General features: G+C 39.5%; 1 protein-coding gene across 1 annotated transcript in view; it reads right to left on the reverse strand.

Annotated features, from left to right (window-relative positions):
* The window catches only part of DRAM1 (DNA damage regulated autophagy modulator 1), a 58,185-nt gene that overhangs the window by 21,920 nt on the left and 23,821 nt on the right, over positions 1-12,444 (reverse strand). Inside the window, exons 3-5 of the mRNA XM_019651862.1 lie at positions 11,735-11,877; positions 6,046-6,223; positions 1,620-1,678 (exon numbers count right to left, since the gene is read on the reverse strand). Coding sequence (XP_019507407.1) covers positions 1,620-1,678; positions 6,046-6,223; positions 11,735-11,877 — 380 coding nt within the window. The remainder of the gene's footprint in view (positions 1-1,619; positions 1,679-6,045; positions 6,224-11,734; positions 11,878-12,444) is intronic.

Consider the following 12,444-nt stretch of genomic DNA (forward strand, 5'->3'; position numbering starts at 1 on the left):
AAATAGTCACGGGACGTGGAGTAGAGAGTGGGAATGGAGTCAATGGAATTGTAATAGATAAGCATGATATCGGGGGTGGGAGGGCAGTAGATGGGGGAGGGGCGTTGTTACTTTGTGAGGGTGAAAAGGATAACTATTGCATTGTTCTGTACACCTGAAACTAACAATAAAAAAAAAATTCTGTCTAAATCATTCTCTTCCTCAGCATCTTCCGTCTCTCCCCTTGTCTCTTGCAGGCTTCCATCACATGCCAGATCCTCTGTGGTAGAAAATCCTTCCTGTAATCACGCTGTCCCCTCTGGCCACCATCTTACTTCTCTTCCTCTCACCTCCAAACATTCGGTAATAGCTGAATGAATGAACCACTCCTCTCACCATTTCTTGAATCCCCTGCAATTGGCTTTTAACTCCAACATTTCTAACTGAAACTGCTTTTTGAAAAACATCAGGAACTCCACCTGCCCCATGAAAAAATACTCCTGCCGTTCTTGCACTAACTCCCTTCTCTCCTGGGGTGTCCATTCATTCTTCTCCACGTGGCATCTAAAAGAATCACCAGTATAATGGCCTGAGTCCATCTCAATTCCAAACAATTCCGTGTGTTCTGATGTTTGGTCTGGAAATGGCCGGTCACTCTGCCCTGTGCACTGCTCTGATGGCTCTCAGTCCCACCTGAAGTCTAGTCCTACATGTCTAACTGGACATTTCTCCTTGATGTTTCACTATAGCTTCTGATTCAATGATTGTAAAACCCAACCCATCAACCTCCCCCCACAAAATAATGTATTCCTGTTGGGGACCCTCTCTCTCTCTCTCTCTCTCTCTCTCTCTCTCTCTCTCTCTCTCTCTCTCCTCATGAGAACAAATTCTTTGGTTCACCCAAGATAAAAACTCGGAAGTCATCTTTGATTCATCATGTCCTTTCTTTCTCATGTTAGTCACTTGCCAGTGCCCGTCAAATATATTTCCTTCTTATCTCCAATCTAGGCTAATCTTGATTGGAAATCTGAACTAATAGAATTGCTTTCTGCCATCCTAACTCCGGGCTCCGTCCTCTTCAATCTATTCCAGACGTTGCTTCTAACTAATATTCATCCAATAATATTCTTTCAATTACTCTGGTCACCTAAGTGAAGCATGAGCCTCTCTGCCCACCTCTGAAAGCCCTGCACGAACTACTCCCTGAAAATTTATCCCTGACCCTATTTATGTCTCGCTTTATCCTGAAATGAAATATCCACTATGGTGGAGCAGGTTGCGTCCCCTCTGCCTAAGGTCCCATGCTTCCTCTGGCCTCCATACACCTTCATTCACATTGCTCTCCTATCCTTAAATGTCTGCGCTCTCTTACTGGTCATAGATGGTTGGAGTGTTTAAGAGAGAATTAGGAATTCAAATTTTTGAAACTAATCCCAGGAACCATTTGAGATGACTCTGATAGCTAACAAAAACAATGCATTACCAAATAATTGGACAGTAAGTGAATTCTATGTCATATTTACTCCCTATTTTGCAACTTGTTCTAAGAAATGGCAGTGACCCTTTCCAAGAAGGCTTTACCCAGCCACAGTCCACATAACCAAGTTCGACAATCATAGTGAAAATGACTTAAATTTTACCTTTTCTTTTGGATTCCACTCCAGCTTGGTTATAGAAATTAGTGAAGCACAGACAATCACTAAAAAAAGGAAATTGTTAAGGGAAGTGCAGAAGAAAATAGGCCTTTTAATGTTCAGACTAGATTATTCTTCCAATAATATAATAATTATACAGTGTTAAATGCTTCACTTCATACCCACTAGGGTGGCTACTATAAAAAAAAAGTGTTGGCGAGGATGTGGAGAATTTAGAACCCTTGTTCACTGTTGGTGGTTGGTGAGAATGTAAAATGGTGCAGGCACTGTGGAAAACAGTATGGAGTTTCCTTAAAAAATTAATAAAATTGCTGTATAACCCAGCAATTCCACTTCTGGGTATCTACCCAAAAGAACTGAAGCAGATCCTCAAAGAGACATCTGTACATCCATGTTCATAGCAGCATTATTCACAATAGCTAAATCATGGACACAAACCACGTCTTCACGGACAGATGAATAGATAAGCAAAATGTGGTATAACACACAATGGAATATTTTTCAGGCTTAAAAAGGAAGGAAAATCTGCAATATGCTACAACATAGATGAAGCTTAAAGACATGTAAAGTGAAATAAGCCAGTTACAAAAGGACCAGTGGTACATGATTTCACTTACATGAGGTACTCAGAGTAGTCAAAATTGTAAACAGTAAAATAGTGGTTGGCAGGGCCTGGGGGGAAGGGACAGTGAGGAGTTACTGTTTAACAGGCATAGATTCTCAGTTTAACAAAATGAAAAGAATTATGGAACAGAGGTGATGGTTGCACAACAATATGAATGTTTTTAATACACTGAGCTATATACACTTACAAACGGTTAAGATGGTAAATATTATGTGTATTTTAACACTATAAAAAATGTTAATACCAACATTTCTGCAGTCAAACCAAGTTACATTAGCTCCTCAAAATCTCTAACCTTAAATTCGATTAGAACAGCAGTTCAATTATAACATGGAAATACAGTTACTCCTTAGCAATACCTTTCAGTTCGTATAGCGAAATTTTAATCTGCGGCTACATTTTCCTCGAGCCTGTTTCTTGGTGTTGCTCCCAGTTACAATAGTTCTTTAAATTTGGTCAAAATGACTGACATGGCAGTCCAAGATGAATACTTTCTGAGTACTTTTTCCCTAAAATACTATTTTCAAGGCAGCAGCTTTATTAACACTAGTATTTTTAGAAAACTTAACATTTTAACGTACCAAAGCATTACGAAGTATCAAGGCTTATATACAAAACCAAACTACAGAAATTCAAACTCTTACCTTTAAAAAAACAGATTTTTGTTGAGTGAGTAATAGGGTATAAACTGAGTCCTCCCTCCCAAGCCCAAAGGGTTTTACAAATCCAAGGGATATATCCTACATCTGAACTTGGGCCGGCCTGATAACACCAGGGACTGGGGCTATTGTCCTCCATGAACAATATTGTCTGCACAAAGACAGTGACGCCATTTTGATTGAACTTAGAAGGTAAAAGAGAAAGACAGACATGAGAAGCTCTAAAAAAAAAAAAAACAATGAAAAAAAAACGGTTTTAAAAAAGTTAGAAATTCCAACTGTTGCATCAATGCCAAGTTCAGCACCCCCTCTGAATTCAGAGTCAGCACCTCCTCTCCCTGCCCTCCACCCCCATATTTTGCAATGCTTAACACTTCTCAGTTTTTCAAAACAAAAGTAGAAAGCATAGCAGATTCTCTGATCCTTTCATGATCATACTTCTGTTTGTAATAGTTTTAAAGCCCCTTAGGTCTTTCATGTCTGTGTTCTTTTGTTCCACGTCTGGGCACCAGGTACCATGCTGCAGGGGGAGAAGAAAGAGGCAGGGAAAACCCTGGCCAAACGGACTTGCTCCCAGAAACATCACAGCTTTGTCGAAGGAAGCCCAGGACTGGGGGAGAAAAGAACAGCACACAGTGCTGCGTCACTGGGAAAAGTATTAATTTAGAATGGAATGGGGTTTGGGGGTCAAGGAGGGCTTCACTGAGTTGAGCTGAATTTAAGGTGTGAGGTTTGAGTTCTAGAGCAGCACCGTCCCACAGAAATACATTGGGTTGTCGGAAAAGTCATGACGCATTTTTGCAATGAAAAACAGAAAAAATACGTCATGACTTTTCTGACAACCCAATAATGCCAGTCACAGGTGTCATTTAAATTGTTTTACTATAGTAGCTGCGTTTAAAGAACGCTAAAAAAGAACCAAACAAAATTAATTTTAATAATATACCTCCTTTCATCCCGTAGATCAGAAATATTACCATTTCAATTATGTGATCATATAAAAAATGATTGAGATTATTTTACTTTTTTTTTTCTTATTAAGTCTTTGAAATCCGGCGTCTCAATGTGGAACTAGCCACATTTCAAGTGCGCGGTAGCCACATGTGGCTGGTGGCTACCATACTGGACGGACAGCTCAGCTCTTGAAAGACAAGGTGAAGGAGATGTAATCCAGCCAGAAGAGCAAGGGGAGAAAGCACAAAACAGCCAAGTCTGGAGGAGAAAGTGTAAAAATGAGGTCAAAGATATCGGCAGTCTCAGACTGCGTGTCTCAAGCAAAGGAACCTGGATTTCGTGTTGTTAGTGATTTTGTAAAGGCTGTCTGTGTGCTTTTGTTCCATGTTCTGGGCACCAGGTACCATGCTGCAGGGAGAGAAGATAGAGGCAGGGAAAACCCTGGCCAAACGGACTTGGTCTCAGCTCCCAGAAACATCCCAGCCTTGTCGAAGGAAGCCCAGGAAGAAGCTGGTGCAAGACAGACAGTTTACCAGGGAGGGCGGGACACCTGATTCTAACTTGCCTCCGCGTCTTCAGTAGTCAGTGGGGTCGTTTTGCAGAAATATTACAATAAGGAGAAACAAGGGCATTTTAAAGATGCTTTGAAATCTTTGTAAGGAAATAGAAATACCACACTAATGTTTAATGCAAAAGACTTTTTCATACGGATCACTTTGTCTGAATTAGCTTGATTCAGATATGAATCAAGTTTCTTTCTGTGTGGGGCTGCCACCCCTTGACATGGTTCATAAAAACCCTCTAGAAATGGGAACTATTCGTATGTGAAACTCGGAGACTGAAAATGCATATTCTGCTAAAACGTTTTCTAAGTTTACTACCTAGAGATCTGTCTCCAAAGCGGGAAGCAAGGAGACACCAAGAAACATTTCATTTAATACTACAGCCACTTCTGCCATGAATTTTACAGCTAACATAAGCTAAAGGTCTTAAGGTGATAGATTTGAAGAGAAAGCATGAATGTCTTCAATCCATAAATAGGACAAGGAAACTGAGAAGAAACTAGCTTAGGAACCAGAGGTATATATATATTTTGTTGTTAAATTTCTCAATACTAAGGTTTGTTTCCTCAGTGCTTAAAGATTTTGTAATTAAACATTTCCTTCCCTAAGCTGGAAAAAAAGACTTAATATTTTGTAAAGCTTCTATGTTAAAAGAGCAACACCAAGCTTACTATTTAGAAGAGCTTAATATTTAGAAGCACATGGCACTGGCTTGCCCAATTAATACCCCAATCCAACCCAGACTAACAAAATTGTTGCTAGTAAAATAGCTCCCAGTTTTCCAATAATGTGACAGTAATCACTATTTTTAATGACTCTACAGCTTTCTCTGATGAGTGCAGGTGGTATTTTCCACCCCTTGAAGACCACGGGTTGTTTAGTTTCTTTGTTAAATACCTCTAGGAAGAAAGAGAGCCAAGAAAAAGGGAGGGAGGGAGCGACAGAAAGAGAAAGAGAGAGAGAGAGAGAGAGAGAGAGAGAGAGAGAGAGAGAGGGAGCTGTCATGTCCTCTAGAACATACAAGCCTAATAAATTCATATTTTCTTTTCACATTGATTTGAAAATGAAATAAATTTTGAAAATGAAATCAGTAATAAAAGAGAAAAGGCTAAGTGTATTTTAATTGACCTAGAAGTTAATGCTATAGAGCTTTTAAAAACCTCTTACTATGAGTAAATCAAACCAAGGAGTCACCTACGTGCAGGGAAAGGGGAGAGTCTGGCTTCTTGGGACTTCACAGGGCTATTACTATAAGTACAATATCAATATTTGGTGTCTTTAGCCAAGCACTACAAAGGAAAATAAATATTATCACATGGCTGGTGAAACCAGCCCTGTCGGAAGGAAAGTAAACAGAGACTGAAGTTTTCTGACATTTTTCCATCCTCCTTTCATACCATTCTTTGCCCCAAAGATTCTTTTGATCTAACCTGACAATGTTGAGACATTTTCTTAATGATTTACGCTTTTCTCCCAATGGTTCTTCCGAAGCATGTGGAAACTTGGCTGTGAACCTTTGCTTTTTCATGGTTTTTTTTTGTTTTTTGATGGAAGGCGCTTAGGGGAAGGCGTCAAGCTTGCACGGACACTGACAGATGTAAAAAGGATACTGGGGACCACAGCTGCAAAGGAAACAGCAGAGATGGCCATCCGTACATGGCATGTGGAGGGGCTGTTCCACTGGGGACACGATTTGTAAGACATGATGGATTGCAGGAGCGTGTACACAACACCACAGACAAACGCCAGAAGGGCACCGCCGTCGTGGACCACTGGGACAGCTAACTCCTAGACAGAAAATCACAAGTGTAATGTTACTCTGAATGAGTCTGTCCACATCAAGACCCAAGCACTCACTCACCCTGGGCTACTCAAAGCTGTCTGTCTCACAGATGCACCCACCCCCACTTTGGAAAATGCAGCCGCTTGCAGATAACCAAGGGAAAACCATTCTCCCATGATAAAGTAAATGTTTTCCCACAGAAAACTTGGGGACGTGGGACAAGGACAGAATGACATCTACCTTAGAGGTGGCAGAGTTGAGTATGGTTGGCTTTGGAGTCTAGCTGGCCTGGATAAAAATGTCTTGACTCTACTACTGACTGGGCTCTTAGTTTAAAACCTGAATTTCTTTATATGTAAAATGGGCATAATCATTTCTGTTTTGCAGGTTTGCAGTGAAGATTACATGATAAATTATAAAGTACACAACCTGGTCCGTGAAGGTACCAAGGTTTTTAGGCTCCCTGTTCCCCCATAATCTCTATTTGTCCTGCCCAAGCCACCCCAAATGAACACACAAATCTAAGTAAAAACATTGCCCTTGCAATGCAAAGACATCTTCAATCAAAGCCCCCACCATCCTCTAACCAGACATTTCAACAAGAAGGCAATCCCTAGACCCAGTCTAGGCAAAAAATCTGGTGTTGGCCCCAATTGTGCTCATAACTGACCCATCAAGGAGCTCACTTTAGGCTCCTTTCAAATGTGCAGTAGGCACCTACTTTCTGGTATAACAATGATGTTTAGATTGAATGACTGAGTTTCCCCTTGAACTTAAAAATTTGAAATTTGCAAAGGAGCAAATTATTGTCCAAAACAGCCTGGTTTTGGCCCCAGACTCCTCTTGGCCCCAACTCACTGTCCACACCCATATTCCCTGAACTTTTTTTTTTGACCTGGGCCACCCAGGTTTCCCCAGAACCACAGAGTTCTATTCCAGACTGTCCACGAAGAAAACTCAAGAGATCTTTATTAAGATTTAAATCCTAACCACTTCCGGTTTGGCACTGCCAAACAAATTGATTTGAATCAATTTCCACTCAAACTCTTTAGGAAAGGCTTTTTCCTCTACATGGGAAAAGGAAATTAAAAAACAAACAAACAACTTTTAAATTTATTTTCTAACGAAATTTATTTCCTAGTACCAAACTTAGGAATATAGGGGAGAAATCCACTATTTGATTTGTGTTATATTCAAATATGAGTGCATTAATATTCTGCAACATGGCATATCAATTATTCATTCATAACATATAGGTTCTGTATACTTAGGATACCAAGCATGAAGAGTATAGATTTAAGGAAGTTATATAAGAAAAATACAATACATTATACGATTTTTAAAATGTGTGTATACCTTTAAGTATTTAAAGAATTAAGGAAAATAACCGCTGAACTGTACACATAAAAATGGTTAAGATATTAAACTTTATGTTATATGTATTTTACCACAATTAAAAATAGTAATAACCCGGGCCAGCTGAGTGGCTCAGTTGGTTAAGAGCTCGCTTAAGAGTGTGAGCTCTGAGCAACAGCGGTTCGAGTCCTGGCCCAAGCTGAGCAGCCGCTGAGCTGCCAACAGGTGGCAGGATGGCTCAGCTAAAAAAAAATAGTAATAACCCAAAGCAAATGAAATCACTATCTCAAAAAGATATATGCACCACCATGATCATTACAGCATTATTTACAATAGCCAAGACATGGAAGCAACCTAAGTGTCCATTGATGGATGAATGGATAAATATGGTACACACACACACACACACACACACACACACAAATGGAATATTATTCATCCATAAAAAAGAAAAATCTCACCATTTGCAACAACATGGATGGATCTGAGGGCACTATGCTAAGTGAAAAAAGTCAGACGGAGAAAGACCATACTGTATGATCTCACTTAGATGTGAAATCTTAAAAAAAAAAACCCCAAAACCCTGAACTCATAGATACAGGAAACAGACTGGTGGTTGCTAGAGGTGGGGAGGAGAGGGGTGGAGGGAAATGGGTGAGTGTGATCAAAAGATAAAAACTTTCAGTTAAAAGGTAAAAACTTTCAGTTATATAATATAATGTACAGCATGGTGACAATATTTAACAATAGTGTATTTTCAAATGTTGCTCAGAGAGTAAATCTGAAAAGTGCTCATCACAAGAAAAAAATGTAACTGTGAGGTGATGGATGTTAGCTAAAACTTATTGTGGTAACCATTTTGTAATATGTACATATATCAAATCACTATGTTATACACCTTGGACTAATACAATGTTATATGTCAATATCTCAATAAAACTGGGGAAAAAACAACATTAAACCAAAAAATAATAGCAAAAGAATTCTTTTCACCTCTGAATGTTAGGCATATTGGGCAAAGGAAAATAAACAAAAAAGCAAGGCATCTATTGCTAAGGAGTTGTTTTCAGGAGTAATTTTTTGAAAATCTAAGTAGGTCTATATCTTGAATTTATATATTTAGTTTCTTCCCACCAGCGCTGTCAAGAAATTTGCTTCCTCATCCCTGGCCAAGTCAACATATCCTTTAGGATCAATCTTAATCTGCAAAACTCATGGCCCCCCACATTAACCCTGACATTATCAGATCAAAAGGCCCTTAACTGAGCGGGAACTGTATTTAGAAAGTGCCATTTTCACTGTAGACTACCTACTCTCTCATAAAGATGCCTTTTAAAGAGGAACTGATTCTTAGATCAGACATGAATTTTGGATAGAGGATAAGATGAAAACCTAGAGCCCTTTTCTGATCTTTTTCAACACTCTCTTGTTAATTTAAAAGATAGTAAAAATAGAGAAAATTAGAATATTGAGAGGGTTAAACCTTGGAAAGCTTGATTTTTCAAAAAAGGAAACTTCTTGAGGAAAAGGAAAACATTGACAGATTGGTGAGGACACCCCAAAAAGTAGCCATCCCACCCAACCCGTTCAGGAAAGGGAGCTATCTGTGAATTTTCGATAAATGCAATTTACTTCCTACTCAAGAGAAACCACCAGAAGGTCAATGCTCCTTCTTGCCCTCATGTCTCTAATTCTTCTCAAGTTGATTTGCTCATGGCATGCTGGAAATGAATTAAAGGATATTCAACAAGGAAGTTGTAAAGAAGTATTTATGGGAACAATGACAAGGCAAACACTTTGCTCTCAGAAAAGTTATAGATTCTACTTCCGGTTTTTGTAAAAATGTAATCACATCATGGAAACCTTAAAGAGAACCAAGAGTTCAATTATCTAACCATCTAAATTTTCTTCCTAAAGTCTGCCCTTTGTGGTTTAGAAATTGATAGCGCTATCACATATGACATTCAGTGATTTGGAGAATTAAGTGATAGGATATCGTATAGTGCATACTATCCCCCACTGAACAATTCATATAAACACTCTACTAGATAAATTCTATCATTCCAGGTTTCCCTCCTTCCTTTTTTTTTTTTTTTCATTGTGCTTTCTGATACTAGAACTATATGAACTGTGACATGGTTTTTTTTCTCACAGAGATTTCCTCATTCTGGCATTGAGGTCAACTCTTTCCCACAGGTTCTGGACAGGCTGCTTCAAGGCAAGGGGCACTTCTGCCTTTATTGCTCATATGATCTTGGGTAAATGTTAACCTCTCTGGGCCTCCATTTCTCCACTGAGAATGAAGAAAATTATTAATACTGCCTGTTTCCTAAGGTTACTATTAGAATCATATGAGTTGTAGCATTCAATGTTTTCATAAATATGTCACATAGAAAATTTTCAATAAATGAGGTAATAAAAAACAAAATGCATACAGTCATAAGACATAAAGTAATGTCACAGAGTGTCTGTACCATGTGACAAATGTCACATGTAACTATGCATTGCAGCACTGTTTGTCTGATTTTACCATATATGGCAATAAGGGTAGGAAAATGAAATGAAGCCAGAGGCAAATTTAGTTCACAAAATGTCCGCCACGAAGCCCTAGAGACTTGCTTCAGGGAGGCTACAAGATTGCCTCTCATCTTTCTAGCTCCAGTGTGAACAAGGAAGTACTAATAATTATGGATTTGTAACTTTCAAAACTGAAAACTCATTGGCCCTGAGACCTTAGAGAATATCCTGGGACCCTGTAGATTGTCCTGAAGATACTGTGTAATATGAGGAAGGGTGCCATTCCCCTCATCCCACACAATACAGCACTGAGTGTCCCAGAGCACTTCATTATAATGCCCCATCCCCCACTGACAGATGGCATCCCCTATGTACAGCGCAGAAAAGGTGACTCCGGTAAGGCCTATGTGGTGTAGGTCAGACAGAGGGCTCTCTGACAATGGTCCCACTTCATGCAGGAGCAGAAGTGATGGAAAGCAGATGGTGCAGATGGAGGCCTGAGGTTATTTACTATCCTCTCAGATCAATCCCAGGGTGCAGCACCCCTAGGCGGCTGCTTCAGTGTGCGGGCAAGTACTCCAGCAGCCTATTGGCAGTGAAGGTTGACACCATTTTGTGAAAATAAGCATCATACAAGATCAGTCAACTTCTGGTGGGAAAAAAATTAAAGAAGTGCCCTGAAAAAGAAATTGTCCTGGAGTAAATTTCTTTTTGCTGTCACCAAGAGACAACAGTGATGGACGGAACAGGACCACCATAGTGTTAGCCTCTAATGCTGAACCAATGATGACTATGATGGCCGCCACGTGCAGACTGCTGGTTACCGTACATTACCTATTACAGTGTCGAATCCTCGCAATAACCCTATGAGGTGAGTACTATTATAATTAGTATTACTTTGAAATATAACAGATGTTTTTCAAATATTAAACATTGTCTTCATAGACAAATAGGTCCCATGCCTTCCAGTAGGAGACTTCAGCATAAACAGGAATGCACAAATTAGAATAAAACAAGTGGTTTTTTTCAAACACTTGACACAGTAAGCATATATCAAGCAGACTCCACAGTAGTCATCACGTAAGATAACTGGCTCCAGTGGGGCCACATTTTGGCGTGGCAACTAATTAGCTGAAGAAACCCAAACAAATTATTTCACTTCCATGTACTTATATGTATCCTCATCTGTGAAACTGTTCAGATGCCTCTCTTTGAATTGAACACCAGAGGTCAAATAGAATCAGTACACTCACTCACACACACACACACACACACACACACACACACACACACATTGTTCACATAGATATTTTCACACTCTTAGTGAAATCATTACAATAACTGAAGTCGCTCTCCTAACACATCCAACCACATCAATAACAGAGCAATGGCAACACCCATAGTATTGTTCAAAGCACGCTCTCTCATTAGCATGCCACTTGCACCATATCTCTCCTAAGGGCCATGCAGGACTGACTTTCAAATGGTATCTCTTTCTAAAACGCGAACTCTCCCAATTTTTATAAACTCATCTACTATTTGATGGCTATACAGGCACAAGCATGGCTCTTGTGTTCTTGCTTCTCTCCTCTGGACACACATACTCCATCACCCCCAATAACCAGAAAAACTTTTGGTCATACCTGAAAATTGGCTACAATGCCCATTCCAATACATCCCGCCAATCCCAGAACTAACGACACCAAGTTAAAAACAGGAGTGCTGAAATAGCTGGTTTGATTCTGCTTCTCCACTATTTTATATCTTGTGTACATAGTGGCTGCACCTGAAACAGAAAGGGACTGTAATGAATTTTTATTATGTGACTTTTTAGAGTGAAAAACACAGAGACAGTTTTGCATGGCTGTTTTAAAGTTTGTATTTTCAATTTTCTGATGGCAATAGTGTCCCCACTCACCCACTCGTCCTTCCTCACTCTATCTTACTGTCTCCCTAGTGTAATGGATGGACGGACACACAGACACGGACACACAAACACACACATGCTTGGGTGTTACGCTTTCCACATAAATGCTATCATACATGTATTGTTCAGTGACTTGCTTTTTTCACTTAAAAATGTAGCACGGAGATCTTGCCATGTCAGTACAAATAGGTCTATGTCATCATTTTTAGGGGTCTCACATGGAATACAGTGAAATGCCATCTTTGTCTCATCATTCTCCTAGTGACCGATTTCTACATTGTTTCTGTGTATTTTCTATTACAAACAATGCTCAATGAACATCTTGTATGTATAAGCCTTTGGCACACTTTGAGTGTTTATGAAACATGAATTCCTAGAAGTACTATTACTGGGTCAAAAAGCTAAGCACAGGGCCGGCTGAGTGGC

This window comes from Hipposideros armiger, unplaced genomic scaffold (genome assembly GCF_001890085.2).
Source record: "Hipposideros armiger isolate ML-2016 unplaced genomic scaffold, ASM189008v1 scaffold_168, whole genome shotgun sequence".
Taxonomy (NCBI): domain Eukaryota; kingdom Metazoa; phylum Chordata; class Mammalia; order Chiroptera; family Hipposideridae; genus Hipposideros; species Hipposideros armiger.